This window comes from Aotus nancymaae, unplaced genomic scaffold (genome assembly GCF_030222135.1).
Source record: "Aotus nancymaae isolate 86718 unplaced genomic scaffold, 86718_ANA_hifiasm-v0.15.2.pri h1tg000021l, whole genome shotgun sequence".
Classification (NCBI taxonomy): domain Eukaryota; kingdom Metazoa; phylum Chordata; class Mammalia; order Primates; family Aotidae; genus Aotus; species Aotus nancymaae.
In genome coordinates, this window is record NW_026988433.1 from 13,203,613 (window position 1) to 13,229,686 (window position 26,074).

Below are 26,074 nucleotides of genomic sequence, written 5' to 3' on the forward strand. Positions count from 1 at the left end.
TGTGTGAGAGAGAGAGAGAGAGAGAGAGAGAGAGAACACACTCCAGTTCTGTCTACTGTAGAATTAAGAGAGTACCAAAAGGGCTTTACATATATAAATAAAACACACACACACACACACAAGTGCACACATATACACACAATTTAATTATTATAAAACCACATCTATATTACATCCATATTGTTGGTATCTAGGTTAAAAAAATAGATCATAGTAGCATCCCAACACCCTGAAAGGCCTCCATCTCAACCCAGGTCACTACTATTCTGACTTTTGCTTTCTTTATGATTTTGCCATTTCTTTTAACGACTTGCACCAACCTAATACATCCCTCTTTAAACAATGTTGCTTTGTTTTGTTGGCTTTGAGAATTTATATGAGTGGAATCATATGTCATTGTCTTGCTTCCTTCATTAGGCCTTATTTTGAGACTCATTATGTCTGTGGCTAGTTGCAGTTTATTCTTTTTTATTGCTGTATGAAAACATTGCAATATACAATTTTGTCTTTTGTACTGCTGATGGACATTTGTGTTGCGTTCAGTTTTTTGCCAAAACGATTTTGTATTCTTATACACATCTCTTGGTGTACATAAGTAGGAGTTTCTTGCCGGGCATGGTGGCTCAGGTCTGTAATCTCAGCATTTTGGGAGGCCAAGATGGGTGAATCACTTGAGGTCAGATCAGCCTCGTCAAAATGGTGAAAATACTCTCTACTTAAAAATACAAAAATGAGCCAGGCGTGATGGCAGGTGCCTGTAGTCCCAGATACTCTGGAGGCTGAGACAGGAGAATCGCTTGACAGAGGTTGCAGTGAGCCGAGATCATGCCACTGCACTCCAGCGTGAGAGACAGAGCAAGACTCCATCTCTAAATAAATAAATAAATAGGCGTGTCTGTTAGGTAGAGAAACTACTCCTAGAAATAGTTACAGAATGCATAAATCTTCAATGTTAACAAATAATGTCAAACTTTTTTTTTCAAATTTAAAACAGATCATATCCATTTACACGCCTACGGGTACTGTATAAGTGTGTGTACCTCCACATCTTCGCACACACTGTCACATCCTTTTGTTCTTTAATTTGAATGTGTGTTGTTTCTCACTGTGACTTTATTTTTCATATTTTCTGATTATGAAAGAGGTTGACACCTTTCATACATTTGTTGGCCATCTGGATTTCCCTTTTGGTGAAGTGCCTGTTTAAGTATCTCGCCTATCATTTATTTTAAAGTGTCCTTTCAGATGGTCTCAATGACTTTCACCAATTCCTTACAGGGCAGTCAGCTGGGAGATGCAGTAATCAAGGCAGGTTGAAGTCAAGCTCAAGACATTCGCCGCCTCAGCTGTAGCAGAGAACAGCTGGGTTTCCCCAGGTAACAAGTACTTCTACTTTAGCCACAGGAGAGAGACAAGACCAGGCAGAGCGGCCTGGCTGCCTTCCTTCTCGCTGGTGGCAGAGAGCAGGGGACAGTGCCCTGGCGACCTCCTCAGGGATCCTAGAAAAACTGTCGCGTCCCCACAGCATCCTGCGTAACCGCCAATTTCAAACTTCCAAGACCTGCCCTGCAGGCTTTGCCCTTTCCCCTTTCCCATTGGTCGCGAGTCAAAGGAAGAAACAATTGATTGGCTCTCCCCTTCACTTCCTCCGTCCCTTTAAGGACATGGGCGGGGCCTGGCTGAGACGCCCACGTCTATCATAGGAGTGGGCACGCTGATTGGTCCAAATACGGCTGAGGCCCGCCCGCGCCGTTCTTCGGGTTCAAACGCTGCAGCGGGAGACGCGGGGCGGAGTACATTGCAGACCAGCGGGGTGCGCTGAGCGTGAGTCTGATCCCCCAATCCCAATTCTACCGCACCCCGCTTTGCAAGGCCAGGGGAGGGCTGCCTCCACCCACACCAGTCCCGGCTTTCCCTTCCGCCGCGGGAAAGGCGGCGATTCCACCTTCAGGGCTGCGGGAGGCCTAGAGGGTCTTCCCGGGCTGTCTGTGCGCGCGCCCACCCTCCTTGGGAGCCGAGGGGTCCGCCGGGTGGTGCCGGGACGGGAGGCTCGTTCCTTCCCTAAACCGGGCGGAGTCCTGTGTCTCTTCAGCTCTGCCTCCTATCAGCACTAACTGTATTATTCTGCCCAGTGCCTCAGCCAGTTCCTTATTACCTGCGTGATCTTAGCAATTTACTTAACGTCTCTGTTTCAGTGTCTTCATACCCCGTGCCCACCCCATCACCTCCTTGATGCCCCCACTTCTTTCGCTCTGCTCTAGTCCCTCTGGCCTCCCTGTTACTGTTGGAGAGGCCAGGTCCTGCCTCTGGGCTTTTGCCTTGGCTGTTGTTTTGCCAGGGATATCTTTCTTTCCCCATATGTCCTCATGGCTTGCTGGTCACCACCCACTTCAGATCGTCAAGTCTTGGGTCAAATGGTGGGTTCTCAGTGAAGTCTTCTTTGACCACACTAAAAATTGCACCGTCTCACCCCCATTGTCCTTATTTTGCTCGGTTTTGTTTTTAACCCCATAGCACTTAACACCTTCCAACAAGCTGTAGAGTTTGCTTATTTCAGTCATTTATTTAATAATTATTTATTCACACCTACTGTGTGCCAGAGTATGTGTGCCCCCATGTAAAAATCTCTGCCCTTGTGGACCTTCCATTCTAAGGGGGGAGATAATAAACACATTTATAAGAAAGAGAGTATGTCAGATAAGTGTATCACCTCCTGTTATGGTGAGTGAAAATCTGGTGTTTAATCTCCATGATTAGAGTGGGCTTCCTAAAACTGGAGTTGTAGCTGATTTTCACTTCCTTGCCCCGATATCTTGAGGGAGATCAGGATCTCTCAAGCCCTTCCTGCCCAAACCATAGGACACGCTTGGCTTTTCCGATATCCTTTCAGCACCAGTGGGGAGATGCTGAAGTTCAAATATGGAGCGCGGAATCCTTTGGATGCTGGTGCTGCTGAACCCATTGCCAGCCGGGCCTCCAGGCTGAATCTGTTCTTCCAGGTAACAGCCTCACCTGCCAACTTTGCTCACCTGTGTGTTTCCTTGGAACCTCCTTGTCACTCAACTTTGCTTTTATTTGTTTAGAGTCTCACTCTGTCACTCAGGCTGGAGTACAGTGGTGCAATCTTGGTTCACTGCGACCTCCGCCTCCCAGGTTCAAGCAATTCTTCTGCCTCAGCCTCCAGAGTAGCTGGGACTATAGGCACCTGCCACCACACCTGGCTAAGTTTTGTGTATATATATATATATTTTTTTTTTAGTAGAGATGGAGTTTCACCATGTTGATCAGGCTGGGCTCAAACTCCTGGCCTCAAGTGATCCACCTGCCTTGGCCTCCCAAAGTGCTGGGATTACAAGTGTGAGCCACCATGCCCTGTCTGCTTTTATTATAGGACCAAGGATAATATTTTAGGAGAAATTCTGTTTTGTTTGAAACAAGGGCTTCTGTTGACTATAGGCCTGTGCCACCATGCCTGGCTAAGTTTTTAATTTTCTGTAGGGATGGGGTCTTGTTACGTTGCTCAGGCAGATATCAAACACCTGGCATCAAGTGAGTCTCCTGCCTTGGCCTCCTAAAGCACTGGGGTCATAGGTGTGAGCCACTGCACCTGGCCCTCTATTTGGAGTTTTGTTTTATTTTTTTTGAGACAGAGTCACACTCTGGCCCAGGCTGTAGTGCAGTGGCCCGATCTCAGCTCACTGCAACCTCTGCCTCCTGGTTTCAAGTGATTCTCCTGCCTCAGCCTCTTGAGTAGCTGGGATTACTGGTGCGCGCCACCACGCCCAGCTAAATTTTGTATTTTTAGTAGAGATGGGGTTTCACCATGTTTGTCAGGCTGGTCTCAAACTCCTGACCTTGTGATCCACCTGCCTCTGCCTCCCAAGTGCTGGGATTACAGGCATTAGCCACAGCGCCCGGCCCTGTTTGGAGTTTTATATATGTACTGATTGTATTGGAAAAAGGACACTGCAGAAGTTGATAGCTGAACTTGCCTCAGAAGGGAGATCTTTTCATATTTCTTACACTTTATACTTCTGTACTAAAGTTTGTTCATTGTTTGATTGATTGATTGACAGGGTCTCACTCTGTGGTCCAGGCTGGGGTGCAGTGGCACAATCATGGCTCACTGCAGCCTTGACCTCCTGGGCTCAAGGGATCCTCCCACTTCAGCCTCCTGAGTAGCTGGGACCACAGGTGCGGGCCACCACATCTGGCTAATTTTTATATTTTTGTAGAGATAAGGTTTCATCATGTTACCCAGGCAGGTCTTGAACTCCTGGGCTCAAGTGATCCACCTGTCACAGCCTCCCAAAGTGTTGGGTTTACAGGCATGAGCTGCTGCACCAGGCCAAGTTTGTCCTTTTATTAAAGAAAGAAAAATAAGTGAAGAAAGACACTTTTTTTTTTTAAATTTTGAGATGGAGTCTCGCACTGTCACCCAAGTTGGAGTACAGTGGTGCGATCTTGGCTCACTGCAACCTCTGCTTCCCAGGTTCAAGCAATTCTCCTGCCTCAACCTCCTGAGTAGCTGGGACTACAGGCACGTGCCACCACGCCCAGCTAATTTTTTGTATTTTTAGTAGAGACGGGGTTTCACCGTGTTAGCCAAGATGGTCTCGATCTCCTGACCTCGTGATCCGCCTGCCTTGGCCTCCCAAAGTGTTGGGATTACAGGTGTGAGCCACCACACCTGGTCAAAGACCTTTTTCAAACTACAATTTCAGTGGGTATAATCCTATTCTTTTTCATTGCAGGGATGTTTACTTTTTAAGATTTTTAAAAAAGTTTTGATGAATACCACACCTGTTTAACCCACATTCCTCTCAAGATACATGTTTTCATCACTCCAGAAGCGTTAAAACTTAATGTTATAAGATTACTTCCAAATAGACTTTTAATTCTTTTGTTTCTGATGTATATGGAACACTGGTGAAGTAGAAATCCTTGTTTGATTTATGTATTCCCAAGTCAGAGGGACGATAGAGACCATGAAGATTTAGAATTGAATCCCATTCCCAGCACTTGTTAGCTGTGTGACTTTGGGTGAGTCAATGACCTTTTCTGAGTCCATTTGCTGTTCTCTAAAACAGAGGTTGTAACCTGTAATCCCAGCATTTGGTTGGATCACTTGAGGTCAGGAGTTTGAGACCAGCCTGGCCAACATGGTGAAACCTCTTCTCTACTAAAAATACAGAAAATTAGTTGTGGCATGCACCTGTAATCCCAGCTATTTTGGAGGCTGAAGCAGGTGAATCACTTGAACCCAGGAAGCAGAGGTTGCAGTGAGCCGAGATCCTGCCACTGCACTCCAGCCTGGGTGACAGGGTGAGTGAGATTTCATCTTAAAACAAAACAAAGATAAAATAGAGGTTGGTTCCTAGTCCACAGGGTTGTTGTGAGGATTAAATAAGATAGTCCATATAAAACATTAAGCACCTTGCCTGGCTCTTCATAAATTCCTTATAAACAGATGCAAATTATTGTTAGTACTCAGCATAGAATAGTATTAGTTATAATATTAATACTAAATTTCTGTTTCCTTAATAGTAATTATATTTAGGAAGGTAGTTATGTAGGATACCTGTAAGATGATGAACAATGATGTATTCTTGATAACTTTTTTTTTCTCCAAAATATTGGTATTGAGTGTTTAAACAGATCAGAGTCTAAACAAATTGAAAGCTTAGGTTGTTCTGTGGGACCATCCCCATTAGCATTTTAAGTCTTGACATATTTTTCACAAATGAATAGTCTATCTCTAACCTTAGATGGCTGGAGGGCTGCCTCTTTTCAGCCCCTTTATCCTGTCATGTTACTTCAAAATATCTCCAACTTGCTGGGCGTGGTGGCTCACGCCTATAATCCCAGCACTTTGGGAGGCTGAGGTGGGTGGATTGCTTGAGGTCAGGAGTTTGAGACCAGCTCTGGCAACATGGTGAGACCCTATCTCTACTAAACACAAAAAATAGCTGGCTGTGATAGCGTGTGCCTGTAGTCCCACCTACTTGAGAGGCTTGAGCCTGGGAGGCAGAGGTTGCAGTGAGCCAAGATCATGTCACTTCACTTTAGCCTGGGTGACAGAGCAAGACCCTGTATCCAAAACAAAACAAAAATCTCCAACTTATTAAGGGCTTTGAATGTGCTGATTATGTAATAGCTACGGCTTCCAATGTGTCTGGCATAGAACTAGCATGTTCCTGATATCTCACTTCAGCCTCATAACAGAGGTAAGGACTATTTTTATTTAAACTTTAAATAAGAGGCAATAGGCCAGGTGTGTGGTGGCTCACACCTGTAATCCCAGTACTTTGGGCAGCTGAGGCGGGTGGATTGTTTGAGTCCAAGAGTTCAAGACTAGCCTGGGCAAAATGGTGGGGAAACCCTGTCTCTACAAAAAATATAAAAAATTAGCCAGGAGGTCAGGCGTGGTGGTGCACACCTGTAATCCTAGCACTTTGGGAGACCAAGGTGGGCGGATCACAAGATCAAGAGATCAAGACAATCCAGGCCAACATGGTGAAACCCCATCTCTACTAAAAATACAAAAATTAGCTGGGCGTGGTGGTGTGTGCCTGTAGTCCCAGCTACTTGGGAGGCTGAAGCAGGAGAATTGCTTGAGCCAGGGAGGCAGAGGTTGCAGTGAGCCGAGATTGTGCCACTACACTCCATCCTGGTGACAGAGTGAGACTCCGTCCCAAAAATAAATTAGCCAGGCATGGTGGCATGTGCCTGTAGTCCCAGCTACTCAGGAGGCTGAGGTGGGAACATTGCTGGGGCTGGTTGCAGTAAGCTGAGATTATGATACTGCACTCCAGACTGGGCAACAGAGCGAGACCCTGTTTCTAAATAAATACATAAATAGGGGACAACAGTTATAGACAGATATAGAGGTAGGTAAGGCCTTGCCCAAGATCATGCACGTTGGGTTTTGCAGATGGAGCTAAGATGAGACTCCATCTTTGGTTGGTCCGACTCCAAAGGTCGACCACATAGCCGTTGGGCCACACTGTCTGTGCATGTCAGTTTATTAAGCATATCTTGTATTTAGTCATTATAACAGGAAGAATTTTGGGTAAATCCTCAGTTCGTCTCTTTAATGCTGAGTTCCCCCTGCTATTATTGCAAGTGTAGTATATACCTATCATTTGCCTTGAGTGATCAGGTAAGGATACTGTTTGTTTTTTCCCCATATAGTGCTATTTTAATGAGGTTGGGATACAGTAGCAATTTTGTTTTCTGTTCAGGTAAGTACCTTAGTTTCACTTGTCTAAACTAAGCGTCGATTTGTCTTTTTTCCTTCTACTCAACAGGATTTTTTGACATGTTTTAGGTCAGTGATTATCAGACTCTCAGCCAGCAAAATTTCCCAAATTGCTGGGCAGACATAGGTTTTCCAACTTTTTATTTTGCCAAGTGAGGATGTAAAAAAAAATAAAAATAAAAAAACCCCTATTATTTTCTGGCCCTTTTATTTCATCAAGGGCATTTTAAGAAACAACAAAAGAAGAAGAACATCATCTCAGAATAAAGGACCATTTTTAAATTTGAATACGTTTAGTTTTATAAAAAAGATAATCATGTGATGTTCATTTTTTTCTCATTTCACTGCAGGCTGTTGAAAACTTTGTTAAGAACCAGTACTATATTTGGGAACCCCTGCTCTAGTTGGTCTAAACTCTTGAAGAATAGAAGAAACAAAGCGTTTTATTTTTCTGAGTTAGTGTCAGCTGTTACTAAAGTGACAGATATGGTGACCTTCCTGACTGAGGTCTGACTCTCTTGGGGACTAGGGTCTCATTCTGTTGCCCAGGCTGGAGTGCAGCAGTGCAACCTTGGCTCGCTGTTGCCTTCACTTCTTGGACTCAAGTGATCCTCCTACCTCAGCCTCACGAGTGGCTAGGACTACAAAATCATGCCACTACATCTGGCTAATTTTTTTTTTTCGAGAGATGGGGTCTGCTGTATTGCCACGGCTGGTCTTGAATTCCTGGGCTCAAGTGATCCTCCCACTTTGGCCTCCTAAAGTGCTGGGATTCCAGGTCTGAGCCACATCACCCTGCTGGGGAACTTGTTAATGAAACAGATTCTAGGCTACAGTCTGGAAAATTCTAATTCAGTAGGTTGTGGGGGAGGGGGATTGGACGAGAGAATCTTTTTTTTTCTTAAATTCTCCAGTTCTCTTGTGATTCAAATGCAGCCAGTCTGTTTTTGTTATCAAGTGCTGTGTAACAAAGCACTCACAAAGTTTAAAGCAACAGTGTGATTTATTTTTTCTTAGGATTCTGTGGTTTGGCTGGACTCAGCTAGTTGGCTCTTATGCTCCATCCTGTGATGTCAGCTGGGGTCACTTGTGGGACTACATTCAGCTGGGATTATGTCTGGGACTGGAACATGTGGGTGCTGACTGCTGGCTGGGGCACCTTAGTGTTTCTCCCGTGGCTTCTCTTCTCCATGAGAGCTTTCAGTAGTGTAGCCCACGACTCATAACTTTTTTTTGTAAGTAATAAATACTTTAGGCCGGGTGCGGTGGCTCACGCCTGTAATTTCAGCACTTTGGGAGGCCAAGGCGGGTAGATCACGAGGGCAGGGGATCAAGATCATCCTGGCCAATATGGTGAAACCTCGTCTCTACTAAAAGGCAAAAAAAAATTAGCCAGGCATAGTGGTGCGTGCCTGTAATCCCAGCTACTCGGGAGGCAGGGGAATCGCTTGTACCTGGGAGGCGGAGGTTGCAGTGAGCTGAGATTGCATCACTGCACTCCAGCCTGGTGACAGAGTGAGACTCTGTTTCAAAAAAAATAAGAAAATAAATAAATACTTTAGGCTTTGCGGGTCCTGTAGTCTCTGTTGCAACTACTCAACTTGGCCACGGTAGCACAAAAGTAGCCATAGACAATATGTAAATGATGGATGTGGCTGTGTTTCAGTCAATCTTATAAAAAGTCTGTGGGCTGGATTTGGCCCAAGGGCTATAGATTGCAGACCCCTGGTCTAGCCCAAGCATCTTTACATGGTGGCTGGCTTCCCAAAAGTGGCAGCTGATAAGCTGCTGCTGCTGCTGCTGCTTTTTTTTTTTGTCCGAGAGGGAGACTCACTCTGTCACTCAGGCTGGAGTGCAGTGGTGCCATCTTGGCTCACTGCAACCTCCGCCCCCTGGGTTCAAGTGATTCTCATGCCTCAGCCTCCCAAGTAGCTGGGATTACAGGCACTGCTACCACACCCACTAATTTTTGTATTTTAGTAGAGACAGGGTTTTACCATGTTGGCCAGGCTGGTTTCAAACTCCTGACCTCAAGTGATCCACCTGCCTGGGCCTCCCAAAGTGCTGAGATTACAGGTGTGAGCCACTGTGCCTGGCTGCTGGCAAGCTTCTTAAAGGCACTGCCTTGAACTGGCACGGTGTCACTTGTGTCACATTCTTTTGGTTGAAGAGAGTCTCAGAGATGGCACAGATTCAAAGGGAGGAGAAATAGACTCCAGTGCTTAAAGGAAGGAATAGCATGTGCCTACAGAATTGGAGAAACAGTTGGAGGCCATCTTTGCAGAGAGACCACGCAATCCATGGCTTGGCACATGGGAATCACTGCTCTATACCAGGGTTGCAAACTTGTGTCTTTGGATGCCGGGCAGTGAGTATAAATGAGTCAAGCGGGCCAGTTGGAAGATGGAATCAGACCTGCAGTGAACTCCAAAACACATCTGCTTGAGATACAGTAGCAATTTTGTTTTCCTGGAGGGGCAGCATTACTCAGCTCCGGCTCAGCATCATCAGGCAGGAAGGTGAGGCAGTGTTGCTGGATCTGCCAGTGTTTCAAGAGAAGCCAGAGACTCCATTTTTATTTTTTGTATGGAATCTCTTGATTTTGAAATATTGGCAGATAATTCAAATTATCTTAAACACTACAGGCCAAACAAAACATGTCTGTGGGCTAGAGACAGTCTGCCAGTTTGTAACTGTTTCTCCAGATCATGAGTAAATTTGGCTTATGATAGTCACTCAGTTTTCATTACTCTAAGTTGTTCAAATGCATTTAAAAAGCTGAAATTATAGGAATAAACCCCTGGGCACACATGAAAGAAGTGAAAAAAACATTGTTTCCTATTATAGAAACACGGAAGCATGTCAGAGCAGAGGATCCAGAGGAAATATTCTCGCTAGCCTCAGACTCTTAGGAACGAAGGACCTTTTCTTGTTAATGGCCATGCTTGCACAGTTTTTCCTCCCAGGTGCTGGTGAAAGAAACCCACAGACCTGGAATCATAGAAGTGATACCATAATGACTGTCAGTTGACGTTGCTTTAAGGAATGAAGCCACAGAATTGTGCTGTTAGCATGTCGTGAGCAGTTATTTGAGTTGGTGGCTTGTAATTTACTCTGTGTGGATGTTATTGATCAAAGCTTTTCATTATTGACAGTGTCTCCATCTGCTGTTTGCTGTTTTTAGGGGAAACCACCCTTGATGACTCAACAGCAGATGTCTCCTCTTTCCCGAGAAGGGATATTAGATGCCCTCTTTGTTCTCTTTGAAGAGTGCAGTCAGCCTGCTCTGATGAAGATTAAGCATGTGAGCAACTTTGTCCGGAAGTGTAAGTTTGGGGAACTTTTTCTTGAAAACCGTTCTGAGAGCAAAAACTGGAAAGATGCTTGAGGCAGAACAAGTTAGTTGATAGTAGTGGGTAAGAACTCTGGTCTATATAAGACAGATCCAGGTTCAAGTTCAGGCTGCACCTGTTGTAGCTGGGAGACCAGATGAGTTGGGCTTTTGGCTGCAAGTGACAAACTCAATTCAAAGACTTAATTTAGGCCAGGTGCGGTGGCCCATACCTATAATCTCAGACTTGTGGAAAGCTGAGGTGGGTGAATCGCTTGAGCCCAGGAGTTCAAGACCAGCTTGGGCAACATGGTGAAACCCCATCTCTACAAAAAATACAAAAACTTACTGGGTGGTGGCTTGCACCTGTGGTTCCAGCTGCTCAGGAGGCTGAGGTGGGACAATCACTGGAACCCAGGAGGTCGAGGCTCAGTGAGCTGTGATTGTGCCATTGCGTTCTAGTCTGGATGACAGAGACCCTGTGTGAATAAAAGAGTGAATTTACTGGCTCATGAAACTGAGAAATCCAGGAATGAGTTAAGTTTTAGCTTTAGGCATAGCTGGTTCCAGAAATCTCAATAATGTCCCCTGGCCCCATCCTTATACTCACTCAGGACTGACTTTCTATTAGGCAGAGTAGGCCTGGTGCTTAGGACCTGTGATATTTACTTTTAATGAATTTAATTAGTTTTAATTAACTTAATTAAATTTTAATTTGTTTTAAAATTATAGGAAAAAATGAACATAATAATGTATAATGATTCTAGATGACATTCATCTTTATATCAATGTAGTCATAAAATGTAATTTTTGCTTTTTTTGGAGACAAGGTTTGCTCTGTTGCCCCAGGCTGGAGTGCAGTGGTGTATCACGGCTCACTGCAGTTTCAACTTTGTAGGCTCAAGCAATCCTTCTGCCTCAGTGGCTGGGACTACAGGTTCACATACCACACCCAGCTAATTTTTTTTTTTTTTTTTGGTAGAGATGGGTTCTTACTATGCTGCCCAGGCTCGTCTCAAACTCCAGGCTTCAACCAGTCTTCCTGCCTCAGCCTCCCAAAGCTTTGGGATTACACGTGTGAGTCACCATGCTGGCCCCATAAAATATAATTTTTGAATTCTTTTTTGTTTTTAATGGAGGAAGGGGCTGAGGAAAGCAAAAGTACCTTGGGCCTATGAAGTCATATATTGGCCTGGCCTTCACCCTGTTTCTGACTTGGCTTGACTTCCGTGTGATAAGGTGGTTGGCTGCTGGTGTCCCAGCTTCATATTCTGACATTAGTGTTTTTCAACCAGTGGGTGATTTTTGCCCACTGGAGATGTTTTCGATGTCCTAGTGTCAGTTAACGGATAAGGCCAGAGATGATGCCAAACATCCTACAGGGCACAAAGCAGCCCCTTATAACATAGAATTATCTAGCCCACAATGCCAAGAGTGCTGAATTTGAGAAACCCTGCCTTGTACAACATTGCTGTTCAAGCAACCACCCTAAGTATTAGTGACTTAAAACAATAGTCATTGTGGCTGGGTGTGGTGGCTCATGCCTGTAATCCCAGCATTTTGGGAGGCTGAGGCAGGCAGATTACTTGAGGTCGGGAGTTTGAGACCAGCCTGGCCAACATGGTGAAACCCTGTCTCTACTAAAAATAGAAAAATTAGCCAATTGTGGTGGTGGGTGCCTGTAATCCCAGCTACGTTGGAGGCTGAGGCAGGAGAATCGCTTGAATCCGGGAGGTGGAGGTTGCAGTGAGCTATGATCTCCCCATTGCACTCCAGTCCGGGCAATGAGTGAGACTCTATCTTTAAAAAAAAAAAAGTCGTTGTATTACCTCTCACGTGTCTGTAGGTTGATTGGACTGAGCTGGGGATTCCTCGGCTCTGTATTACATTGGCCAGGATTGCAGTCACCTGGAGCTCTCTTGGGCTGGACTGTGTGAGAGGGCTCACTCAGTGTTTGGTGCCCTGGCTAGGAGGCTGGGCCCAGCTGGGCCTCTTGCTCTTTCTTCATGAAGTCTCAGGGCCTTTGCTGTCCAGATGGCACCTCTATGTGGTCTCTATATCAGAAGTCAAGGAACTACAGCCTTTAATGCTGATTTTGTAAACAAAGTTTCACTGGAACATGATCATTCCCATTTGTTTCTATAGTGCCTGTGGTTGCTTTGACACTACAATAGCATTTTATTTCATTTTATTTTTTTAGAGACAAGGTCTGACCCTGGCTGGAGTGCAGCAGCATAATCATAGCTTACTGCAGCCTCCAACTCCTGGGTTCAAGCGATCCTCTTGTCTCAGCCTCCTTAGTAGCTAGGACTGTAGGCCCATACCACCACTAATGGCTAATTTTAAAAGTTTCTGTAGAGATGGGATCTTATGAGATTGCCTAGGCTGGTCTTGAACTCTTGGCCTCAGGCAATCCTCCCACCTTGGCCTCCCAAAATGCTTGGATTACAGGCATGGGCCACTGTGCCCTGCCAACAACAGCATTTGAGTAGTTGTGATAGAGATCAAATGACCCTCAAAGCCCAAAATATTTCCTGTTTGGCCCTTTTTGAAAAGGCTTGCTGAGCTCTGAGCTACACAGTCTCTCTAGCAGGGTGGCCTCGACGGCAGCTCAGGGTTTCCAAAACACAAAAGTAGAAGCTGCCAGGCTTTCTTTTTCTTTCTTTCTTTCTTTTTTTTTTTTGAGACAGAGTCTTGCTCTGTTGCCCAGGCTAGAGTGCAGTGGCATGATCTTGGCTCACTGCAATCTTCGCCTCCCAGGTTCAAGTGATTCTCCTGCCTCAGCCTCCTGAGTAGCTGGGACTACAGATGTGTGCCACCATGCCTGGCTAATTTTTTTTTTTTTTTTGTATTTTTAGTAGAGATGGGGTTTCACCGTGTTAGCCACGATGGTCTCGATCTCCTGACTTCATGATCTGCCCTCCTCGGCCTCCCAAAGTGCTGGGATTACAGGCGTGAGCCACTGTGCCCGGCCAGCTGCCAGGCTTTCTTAGGGCTTATCCTAGAAGGGACATAGGATCTCTTTGGCTGCACTGTTTTGTTTGATGCATGTTCTAGGGTTGCCCAGATTCCACCTGAGAGGAAAGTACACAAAGGCACGCATCCCAAGAGGCACAGGCATTGGGCGCTGTTTTTGGAGACTGGCTACCACACCCTGCCCAATTGTTACCTTCCGTTATCAAGATTAATACAGTCCCAGGGAAGATTCTAACTTAGCTCTGCTTTGGTCATTTGCCTGCCAGGGGGTGAGGTATTATGATCAGTTTTGTTGGAGTGCCCAAAGGGGTCAGGGCAGTGTGATTATCAGGACTTCATGGGATAGGGGAGCGCGTGGTTATGCGAAGGAGCTGGGGATGCCGAGTAGAAAAAAGTCAGCATATGTTCACTATAATGCCCTTCAATAATTTACAGGTACTTTGTTCTCAGTTTTCTCATCTGCAAAACAAGAATAATGTATATCCTTTTTTTTTTTTAAAGATGTAGTCTCGCTCTGTTGCCCAGGCTGGAGTGCAGTGGCACAGTCTCAGCTCACTGCAACCTCCGCCTCCTGGGTTCAAGTGATTCTCGTGCCTCAGCCTCCTGAGTAGCTGGGACTACAGGTGTGCATCACCACACTCAGCTAACTTTTGTATTTATTTTTAGTAGAGATGGGGTTTTACTATGTTGGTCAGGCTGGTCTCAAATTCCTGATCTCAAGTGATCCGCCTGCCTCGGCCTCCCAAAGTGCTGGGATTACAGGCATGAGCCACCGTGCCTGCTGGGGATAATGTATATCTAATGAAGCTGTGTTGGGATCGAATGAGTTAATGGATAGACCAGACTAGTCATGTTGCCTGGCACACAGCAGACACTCAATAACTGTTACTCAGGAATCATAACTGTGAATATCAGCAACATTTAATATATTGTATATCTTCAAAATGTACTTGAGGTTTTTGTTCATCATTCTGTTTTTGTTTGAATAAGCTCCTGCCTTCTTTTTGTGAATATTTAAATTTTTAAGTAGGGAGTGGGAGGGGAAGGAAATTATGTGACGAGGCTAGCTTACTGAGCCATCTGCAGGCACCTTCAATAGTCTTGAGATTGTCCTCTGGTTACTTAACAGCAGTGAATTATCTAGAACCATTTAGTGATCAGGAGACTTGGTTTAGTGGAATGTAGATTCTTTCTAATAGAACCCTCTTCCAGGGAAACGTTTCATATTTTTGAAGAGGTCTCCTGGGACTGGTTAAGAGGCCATGATTGAAAATGGGTGATTACATTGGTATGTTTTTTGCCCCCCTTTTTGAGTGTCTGTTTTGAAATGTAAGCTTTGCTTTTCCACATAGAGAAGGATCTATTAGCTGCTTCTGCCCAGGTTTTTTGAATCTTCCCAAAGGTTGGAGATTTTCTTTGGAGACTGTTAGAGAAAATGGAACAGAGTGTAGCTCTGAAGGATGTCCCCAGCAGAAGTACCCCTACCTTGGGCCAAGGGAGGGAAGGGAAGGGAACGAGCATCTGGGAACCAGGGAAGGGATTTTTGTCTTTCTGAATTAGACTTACATCCTCAGTGCCTAAAACAGTGTCTGACATATGTTAGTTCTTTGATAAATACTTGTAGAATGAGTGTATTGCTCAGTGAACAAAATAAATGGCAAACATTAAGCACAGTATCAGATAATTTGTGTAAAAAATAAACAGCAGTGTGATATTAAAACTTGCACAGAGGCCAGGCACGGTGGTTCACGCCTGTAATCCCAGCACTTTGGGAGGCTGAGGTGCATGGATCTTTGAGCTCAGGAGTTCGAAACCAACCTGGGCAACATGGCGAAACCCTATCTGTACAAAAATACAAAAATTAGCCGGGGCATGGTGGCACACATCTGTGGTCTCAGCTACTTGGCAGGCTGAGGCTGGAGAACTGCTTAAAGCTGGGAGGTGGAGGTTGCAGTGAGCCAAGATTGTGCCACTGCACCCCAGCCTGGGTGATAGAGTAAGACCCTGTCTCAAAAAACAAAACAATGCTCCCCCCTCAAAAAAAAAAAAACAAACAAAACCAAAACCAAAACCACCACCACAACAAAAAAACTTGCACAGAAAAGTGTTGATAATTGTCAAAGTTGGGCTGGTATTGACAATTTGACAGTAGCTGTACTACTGCCCTTCAGCTATATTTGCTATAGACAAAACCTTCAGTATGTTTACAACTTTAGTACTAATGGGCATGGAGTCTTGCTCTGTTGCCAGGCTGGAGTGCAATGGCGTGATCTTGGCTCACTGCAACCTCTGCCTCCTGGTTCAAGCAATTCTCCGCCTCAGCCTCCCAAGTAGCTGGGACTACAGGTGGGTGCCACCACGACCAGCTAAATTTTGTATTTTTAGGGGAGACGGGGTTTTGCCATGTTGGCCAGGGTGGTCTCGATCTCTTGGCCTCGTGATCCGCCTGCCTTGGCCTCCCAAAGTGCTGGGATTACAGGCGTGAGCCAGGGCGCCCAGGCCCCCCTGCCTTTTTTTTTCTTTCTTATTGCAAACATAATACATAATGCAAAGTTAAATATAGAAGGTTAAATGTATGTCTGAGTCTGTTTGGGCTGTGATAATAGATATGTTAGACTTGGCAATTTATAAACAACAGAAATTGATTGCTCACTGTTGTGAAGACTGGGAAGTCCAAGATCAAGGCGCCAGCAAATCTGGTATCTGGTGATGGCTCTCTACTTCAAAGATGGTGTCTTCTTGCTGCATCTTCACCTGGCAGAAGGGGCAAATGTGATCCCTTCAGCCTTTTTTCTTTATGTTTAAAACTTTTATTTTAGGTTCAGGGTACATGTACAGGTTTGTTGTATAGGTAAACTTGTCATGGGGTTTATTACAGATTATCTTGTCACGCAGGTACTAAGCCTAGTAATTAATAGTGATTTTTTTCTGATTGTCTCCCTCCTCCCACCCTCCATCCTCAAGTAGGCACGTGTCTGTTCCTTTCTTTGCGTCCTGTGTTCTCATCCTTTAGCTCCACTTATACGTGAGAACATGTGGTATTTGGTTTTTTGTTCTTGCATTAGTTTGCTAAGGATAATCTCAGCCTCTTTTTTTTTTTTTTGAGCTAGAGTCTCATTCTGTCACCTAGGCCGGAATGCAGTGGTACAATCTCGGCTCACTGCAACCTCTGCCTCCCAGGTTCAAGTGATTCTCTTGCCTTAGCTGCCGGAGTAGCTGGGACTATAGGTGCGTGCCACTGTGCCCGACTCATTTTTGTAATTTTAGTAGAGACAGGGTTTCACCATGTTGGCCAGGCTGGTCTCTAACTCCTGACCTCGTGATCTGCCACCTCAGCCTCCCAAACTGCTGGGATTACAGACATGAGCCACTGTGCCTGACCCAATGTCAGCCTCTTTTATAAGGGGATTCATCCCATTCATGGGGATGGAGCCCTCTTGATTTATTCACTTCCCTAAAAGTCCTACCTCTTTTTTTTTTTTGACACAGAATCTTGCTCTGTCACCCAGGTTGGAGTGCAGTGGCACTGTCTTGGCTTACTGCAACCTCTGCCTCCCAGGTTCAAGCGATTCTCCTGCCTAAGCCTCCCAAGTAGCTGGGATTATAGGTGCCTGCCACCACACTCAGCTAATTTGTTTTGTATTTTTAGTAGAGTCAGGGTTTCACCATGTTGGCCAGGCTGGTCTTGAACTCCTGACCTCAAGTGATTCACCCAAAATGCTGGGATTACAGGCATGAGCTATTTTGCCCAGCCCCTAAAAGTCCTACCTCTTAATAGTATCACACTGGGAATTATATTTTGACATGTGAATTTTGTGGGGGTGAGGGGCACAAACATTTAGATTATAGCACATCACATATGTAGTGAGGAAAAAGTCCTTCAAAATCTTACCTGAGACAATCACTGCCAACAGATTGGTGTATAATATTCCAATTTTGTGTGTGTGTGTGTGTGTGTGCCTTAAAAATATTTATTGTGGAAATTTATAAACATACCCCAAGGTGGCCAGGTGTGGTGCCTCACACCTGTAATCCTGGCACTTTGAGATGCCAAGGTGGGTGGATCACTTGAGGTCAGGAGTTCGAGACCAGCCTGACCAAAATGAAACCCAGTCTCTCCTAAAAATACAAAAATTAGCCGGGTGTGGTGGGTGCCTGTAGTTTCAGCTACTCAGGAGACTGAGGCACGAGAATTACCTGAACTCTGGAGACAGAGGTTGCAGTGAGCCAAGACCACGCCGCTGCACTCCAGCTAGGGTGACAGAGTGAGACTCCATCCCAGAAACAAACAAACAAACAACCAGGGAACACTCCCTGGCTATAAGGAATATGTGTTCTAATAGAGACTGAGCCATCTTGTTCCGTTTAACAGTGCCTAACGTTCTTTTATATGGGCGGACTTGTAGGTTGTTTCGACTTTCCTGTTGATGAAACTTTAGGTGGTTTCCGATTATTTTTCTGTTACAACAGTTCTCATCATGAACATCTTTGTATGCATCTTTTTTGAGCACATGTGCAAGTATTTCTGTGGAGAATGAATGATTCCTAGAAATTGGATTACCGTGTTCCAGAAAAGGAAGCAATGCACCCAGCTATGTTGCTTTTGGCCCTGGGTCTGGATGATTATCTGACAGTTATTCTCTGACTGCATTTTCATAGTGCTTTGGGTCCTTATCTCTACCTCAATAATATTCGACACCCACTGGGCCCTTAGATACTGTAACTAAAAGTGTACAGAGATGAAGAGTGAGGTGATGGTTTTGGGGTCACAGAAGCAGCTGGTATAGGGAGAAGTTGTGAAGTTTTTTTGTTTTTTGGATGCAGAATCTTGCTCTGTTCCCCAGGCTGGAGTGCAATGGTGTGATCTTGGCTCACTGCAACCTCCACCTCTCAGGTTTAAGTGATTCTCACGCCTCAGTATCCCGAGTAGCTGGGATTATAGGCGTGCGCCACCACACCCAGCTAATTTTTGGATTTTTAGTAGAGACAGGGTTTCACCATGTTGGCCAGGCTGGTCTTGAACTCTTGACCTCAGGTGAGCCACCTAACTCGGCCTCCCAAAGTGCTGGGATTACAGGCCTGAGCCACTCAGCCTGGCCATTTTTTAAAAAAATAATCATAGGCTTGAATGTAGCCTCTCATCTCTTCATCTTAATAATCCAAAAGCCTTTAGATAAAGAAATGGAGATTTGGAATGACTTCTCAGAATTCGGAGAGAGTACTGTCCTGGCTTTGCCTGCAAAGCAATGCGGCCTGTCTCCTTGTACAGTTGAGATGCCTGGTGGTTGCCAGTGACAGATGCAGAGTTATTAAGTTGGATACCACTGTAAGCAACTTTGTAAACAATCTAAGGCATAATAAAGAATTAGGAGAGATTGGCTTTGTGTATGAGCAAAAACAAAATCAAGTTTGATCCAGTAAGGTTGTGGGGAATTATAATTCAAAACTCAAATACTCGATCTGGAAGAAACTTGGAAAGAGACAGGGAAGGAAGACAGGGCTTGTGACAGCATGGTCAGGGCAAAAGGAAAACACTGCAGCTTTTACTTTTGCTTCTTCACGGCATTCCCCATGCAGGTGCCCTAGATTTATTTTTTACAGTGGTCATGATTTCATGCAGATCCACCCACCACTCTTGCCTGGTTCCCCAAGGTACCAAGGGAAGGTGTATTCAGGATGACTGCTGAAGTGAAAGCTGTGGTCTGTGGCTAAGAAGACTCTCAATACCATGGTTCTTATCATCTATGCCTTTGACCCAGCAGATTTCAACTCCACCCATGCAACAAAGGAAGGGCAATAGCAGGGGATGCACTCCCCTTGGCCTCCCAAAGTGCTGGATTCCAGGCGAGAGCCACCGCGCCTGGCCAGTCATGTCTCTTCAAAAAAAAAAAAAGTCTAGGTGCGGTGGCTCACGCCCATAATTCCAGCACTTTGGGAGGCCAAGGCAGGCGGATCACGAGGTCAGGAGTTCAAGACTAGCCTGGCCAACATGGTGAAGTCCTGTCTCCACTAAATATACAAAAGTTAGCTGGGTGCGGTGGTGCGTACCTGTGATCCCAGCTACTCAGGAGGCTGAGGCAGGAGAATTGCTTGAACCTGGGAGGTGGAGGTTGCGATGAGCCAAGATCATGCCACTGTACTCCAGCCTAGGCAACAGAGCCAGACTATGTCTCAAAAAAAAAAAAAAAAAATGAAAAAAATTACATTGGCCAACTCATTAAAATGCCACTCATTGACTATTGGTATGAAATGGCTTTTCCCATTGATGGACCAAGTCCGTCTCATTGTGTGAGCCACTTGCAGGGCTGAGTATGACTCAGAATGTAGCTCCTAAGCTTATCTACTGCCCAGCCACTGACATTGCCATCCCTTCCAGTTCCTAGAAGATTCCAGTGTGTGTTTGGGATTTTAAGACAGTCTCTTGGTCTTCAGTGTGGCATCTTTCTGTTGGATTCTCCAGGGTAATTTTGATTATAAGCGTTGCTTGCCTGCTTTTGGTGTGTAATGCCTGTGTATGATGCTGTTCCCTTGTAACGTGCAGAGTTAAATTTTTGGGTCAGCTACTGCTGCTGCCCTTCATTCCTGCAAGTCATTAGAGTCATTGCACATCTAGCAATGTCTCGGATCAGTGTCTCTAGAGTGTTAATAAACATGTTAGATTCCAAATCCACTGTCCATTTAGTCCATACTTCATATGTTGAGTATATTTGACTGAAAGATTAGACTTGGAAAATGAATAAGACTATATGGTAAGAGTAAGAAAAAGATAGTCACGGCCGGGCGCGGTGGCTCACACCTGTGATCCCAGCACTTTGTGAGACTGAGGTGGGTGGATCACGAGGTCGAGAGATCAAGACCATCCTGGCCAACATAGTGAAACCCTGTCTCTACTAAAAATACAAAAAATTAGCCGGCATGGTGGCATGTGCCTGCAGTCCCAGCTACTTGGGAGACTGAAGCAGGAGAATTGCTTGAACTCAGGAAGCAGATGATGCAGTGAACCGAGATCATGCCACTGCACTCCAGCCTCGTGATAGAGCGAGACTCTGTCTCAAACAGAAAAAAGAAAAAGAAAAAAATGGTTGCAAATCCATTCAGACATGTGGCATGTTAGCCCTGTAGAGCAAATGTCAGGGCCCCATTTGGTTCTCTGAGCCCTAAGCCCTTCTGCCCCCAACTCTTTTTTTTTTTTTTTTAGAGACTAGAGTTTCACTCTGTCACCCAGATTGGAATGCAGTGGCATGATCTCAGCTCACTGCAACCTCTGCCTCCTAGGTTCAAGTGATTCTCATGCCTCTGCCTCCCGAATAGCTGGAATTACAGGCACTCATTACCACACCTGGGTACTTTCTGTATTTTTAGTAGAGATGGGGTTTTGCCACTTTGGCCAGGCTGGTCTCCAACTCCTGACCTCCAGTGATCTGCTTGCCTTGGCCTCCCAAAGTGCTAGGATTACAGGCATCAGCCACCTCACCTGGCCCCCTCTGCCCCCTTAAGCACTGCTACATATTAGGTCTATGAAGGCATTACTGATACAATCCAAGGAAGATGAAACTTGGGCTGGTGGGATAAAACTAAGCACATGTAGTTAGAATGGAATGATCTGGAAGCCAGGTCCCAGGTTGGTGAAAATTAGACTCATGTTGACTGTGTCACACTGTAATCCAGTCTAAATGCTGATAAGCATGCTTGACCAAACACTGCCCTGAAGCCTACAGAGAGGAAGAAGAAAAACATAATTTGTATCTTCTCTCCCTATTTTCTGAGTCTATGGGATTCAAATTGTAGCTGCCATGGAAACTGTACTTTGGAATTTCTGGAGCCCTTAATTTTAACTTAACATATAAAAACACTTTTGTACTGATTTTATAATTATTCATGATGGATGAGAATGTGAATGTCTTTGACAGTCAGGGAAGAAGCTATATGAACGCTATTTTCTTTTTTTTTCTTTCGTAAAGATGCATATATTTGCATGCTTTATTTACCTGGGGATAACTCTTGCATCTTTTGCAGATTCCGACACCATAGCTGAGTTACAGGAGCTCCAGCCTTCGGCAAAGGACTTTGAAGTCAGAAGTCTTGTAGGTTGTGGTCACTTTGCTGAAGTGCAGGTGGTGAGAGAGAAAGCAACTGGGGACATCTATGCCATGAAAGTGATGAAGAAGAAGGCCTTATTGGCCCAGGAGCAGGTAGGAGCATTTTAACATCACGCTTTTCCACTTTCTCTACCAGACTGTTCATTGTAAAGACAATAAATCTGCTGCACTTAGATCGAGTAGCCTTTCCTCTGGGATTCTATATTTAATTATGGTTGGGGCAAAAAGGTCTCTCGTGTTCTTAGCTCATCTTCTTGAACTGATGTTGGCTAATTTTGAAGACTCACAAATTCCTCTTGATTTATCGTGTTTCTATGGTTGTATTTTATTTCAGAACCAAGTTGACCTTTTAACTAATGAATTTAAGAATATCTTTTATGACCACTAGCTGGGGACTCAGAATATACATATGGTGGGGTGAATCAGATTGCTTTTGTACACGCTTTAGATATCTGTGTTGTGGGCATATGGATTTGGTTTTAAAACAGGGCTCTGAAGAAATCAAATAAAATTCTTTGTCATATGGCTAGGCAGTTGCTTGAGAGCAGGTAGAACATTATCTTTTTGATTGTGGTATTTTTCTTTCTTTTAAACAAGGCTGCTGTCTCTAGACATATTGATTCATTTTCTGTGTTTTAGAGAGATGGCCATCAGCCTTGGAATTCAGAGAGTAATTTATTACTTACAGACATTTTAGTGCACATGATGTGTCTGATAATGTACCCAGCTCTGCAGGAAGCTTGCAAAAGGAATAGAAGTCCCATGGCTGTTATTTTCAGAGTTTAAAAACAACCTTGGAAAGTGGAGGAAAAATGCAAATGTATAAAGCAGGTGCCTACCAGCTAAAGTATCACAGAAGCAGGACAGCAATTAGCAAATTAATTAACGGGGATGTGAGGGGAGATGCTGTGGGTGAGCAAGGGACAGTTAGGGACAGTTAGGGACAGTTCTCACTGATGGGAGGAAATGTAGGTTCTGGGCAGCGAGAAGTGAGGATAACATGTTGGGTAGAAGTGTGACATTCTGGAGTACTAGAATGCTATGCAAGTGTGTGTGTGGGGGTGTGTGTGTTCAGTGGTTCAGAACAGACTGGGAAATGGCGAAATGAGGACATTTGGGTGGGGAGGGGGAAATGGGTGGGAAACTCAAGAACCTTTTTTTAAAAAATTGTGGTAAAATATATATAACATAAAGTGTACCATTTTAACCATTTTAAAATGTGCAACTGAGTGGTATTCAGTGCATTCATGATGTTGTACAACCATGATCACCCTCCATTTCCAGAGCTTTTCTACCAAACAGAAACTCTATCCATTATACAGTGCCTCCGCATTCCCCCAAGAACCAGTTTTTGAACTGTGGTTTACTTTGTGAGGCTGTTGGGTATTATTTAGGCCTCTGGAAGGAGGAGGTTGGGATTAGAGTCCGGCCCTGTGGACTTCAGTGACTTTGTATGGCTTCCAATCAGAGAAGCAGCAGAGGGCAGGAAGCTGCTTCTCAGAATCTGAGAGTGATGTGGCTTTTGTGTTTAGGAATAAAATGTGAGCCACATAATAGAAAGGAAAAGTGACAGGACATGGCAGATAATTTGGAAGAGAAGAGTGGAAGGTGCTCATTCAGCCTCCCAGCTCTGAGAAAGAACTGTGCCTCATCAGTTCACACTATCTGAGCATCTGCTGTATCTGGTATGTTTCTAGGTCCTTGGGAAGAGGCATTAAATGTAGCCCTGACCTTGTGATGCTTATGTTTTCGATGGGAAATAGTGCGTGTAAAAACAAAATAATCCAACAGACCACACGGCAGGCAAATAATAGACATACTCAAATAGGTGCGCCTTCCTCCAGGCGAATGGCCTGAAATGACTGTGTGGAAGTGTGGGCTGGGGGCTTATAAAATTATACACATACAGGCGCTAACTAAAGCCGCCTATTCATTCCTTAAGAGGATACATTTAAAAGAAAAGTAGGGTCCTTAACTGAGCCATGGGGAAGATTTGGAATTTAAGGGCATGAGAGGAGAGAGGCCAGCACAAGGAGTGAAGGAAAGGATGTGCCGGAGAGGAGGGAGGGGTGCTGTTTTGTAAACAAGGCCTGCCACCTGGCAGAGGCCCGCACACCCACCCAGGGCTCTGTGACAACTGGAAGGGGTCCTCAGAGACCGTTTGTATTATTTTAGAGACAGGGTCTCACTGTTATTCATACTTGAATGCAGTGGCGTGGTCATAGCTCTCTGTGTTCTCAAACTCCTGGGCTTAAGTGATCCTCCCGCCTCAGCCTCTCAAGTAGCTGGGACCATAGGCATGTGCTGCCACATGCAGTTAACTTTATTATTATTATTATTTAAGACAGAGTCTTACTCTGTCGCCTAGACTAGAGTGCAGAGGCGCGATCTCGGCTCACTGCAATCTCTGCCTCCTGGGTTCAAGCAATTCTCCTGCCTCAGCCACCCGACTAGCTGGGATTACAGGTGGCTAATTTTTGTATTTTTAGTAGAGATGGGGTTTCACTATGTTGAACAGGCTGGTCTTGAACTCCTGACCTCAAGTGATCCTCCCACTTTGGCCTCCCAAAGTGCTGGGATTGCAGGTGTGAGCCACCAGTCCTGGCCACCAGTCACAAATTTATAGAAAAGTTGCAAGTACAGTATAGTCAGGGTTCTTAAGAGAAATAGAACCAGCAGCAGATATATATATATATATATATATATAAAATCATCTCCTGGATTATAAGTTGACACATAAGACTAACCATCACATACAGTATAAACAACTTTTTTTCTTGAACCATTTGATATATACACACACTGAATATATACATATAAACACAGAATGTATATATACATAGAATATATATACAGAAATATGTACACATGCATAGACTATATTTACATATATATGCATATATATATAAAATGTATTTTAAGCAGTTGATTTACACAGTTTTTTCTTTTTTTTTTTTTTGAGACAGGGTCTCTCTCTTTCACCCAGGCTGGAGTGCAGTGGTGAGATCTCAGCTCACTGCAACCTCTGCCTCCCTGGTTCAAGTGATTCTCTTGCCTCAGCCCCCTGATTATTGTGCTACCATGCCCAGCTAATTTTTATATTTTTTAGTAGAGATGGGGTTTCACCATATTGGCCAGGCTGGTCTCGAACTCCTGACCTCAAGTGATCTGCCCGCCTCCGTCTCCCAAAGTGCTGAGATTACAGGCATGAGCCACCACGCCCGGCCCCCATAATGTCTTTTAGAATAGAACAATCAGGTTGAGGATCACATGTGACACTTAATTGTCCTGTCTCTTTAGTCTCCTCCAGTCTGGAGCAGTTCTTTGATTTTTTCCTGGGCTCTCATGACCTTGACAATTCTGATGATTATTGGCCACTTATTTTGTAAAATGTGGATTTGTCTAATGTTGCTCATGTTTAGATTCAGGGTCTAGATCTTTGGCCGAATATTAGACTAGATGCTTTGTTCTTGCTGCATCCGAGTGGGTGACTCTCAGTTTCAGTTTGTCACATTAATGTTGATGCTCACTTCGATCAATTGATTAAGGTGGTGCCAGCTGTGCTTTTCCACTTGTGGAGTTACTTCTTTCTCCTTCGTAATTTTATTTATTTTATTTCTTTTAGAGACAGGGTCTTGCTTGATCATCCAAGCTGGAGTGCAGTGGTATGATCATGGCTCACTGCAGCCTTGAACTCCTGGGCTCAAGTAATCTACCTGCCACAGCCTCCTGAGTAGCTGGGACTATAGGCGTGCATTACCATACCTGGCTAATTTTTGTATTGTAGAGATGGGGTCTCACTCTGTTGCCCAGGCTGGTCTCTAACTCCTGGCCTCAAGCAGTCTTCCTGCTTTGGCCTCCCAAAGTGTTGAGATTACAGGCATGAGACACTGCCCCCAGCCCACTTTGTAATTAAAAAAGTATTCTGTGGGGAGTTACTTTCAAATGATGGAAACACTTATATCTATGTGGACTTGCATTTTCCTGTTTCAGTCAGTGAGTTACAATCCATTTCTGTTGCTACTTTTTTTTTTTTTAAAGATGAGTCTTGCTCTGTTGCCCAGGCTGGAGTGCAGTGGTGTGATCTTGGCTCACTGCAACCCCTGCCTCCCAGGTTCAAGTGATTCTCCTGCCTCAGCCTCCCGAGTAGCTGGGACTACAGGTGTGTGCCACTACACCCGGCTAATTTTTTGTATTTTTTAGTAGAGACGGGGTTTTACTGTGTTACCCAGGCTGGTCAAGAACTCCTGAGCTCAAGCAATTTGCCTGCCTCAGCTGGGCCTGGTGGCTCACGCCTGTAATCTGTCACTACTTTTATACTTGAATTGTTCCCAACTTGGCCATTGAGAACCTTTTTAGGTTAGTTTTTGTGTCCTTTTGACATATCCCCATGATTCATTGAATACT

At 44.7% G+C, this 26,074-nt stretch overlaps 1 protein-coding gene across 7 annotated transcripts in view; it reads left to right on the forward strand.

Moving 5' to 3' along the window:
* Positions 1-1,751: 1,751 nt before the first annotated feature.
* Positions 1,752-26,074, forward strand: part of CIT (citron rho-interacting serine/threonine kinase) — a 197,547-nt gene continuing 173,224 nt past the window's right edge. For 3 of the 7 annotated variants that reach the window (XM_064379734.1, XM_064379736.1, XM_064379738.1), the window contains exons 1-4: positions 1,778-1,824; positions 2,891-2,999; positions 10,446-10,587; positions 21,585-21,760. In XM_064379734.1, coding sequence (XP_064235804.1) covers positions 2,904-2,999; positions 10,446-10,587; positions 21,585-21,760 — 414 coding nt within the window. In that variant the 5' untranslated portion in view covers positions 1,778-1,824; positions 2,891-2,903. Of the gene's footprint in view, positions 1,825-2,890; positions 3,000-10,445; positions 10,588-21,584; positions 21,761-26,074 lie in introns of all 7 variants that reach the window. The other 4 variants (XM_064379735.1, XM_064379739.1, XM_064379733.1 and 1 more) reach the window with 2 other exon arrangements.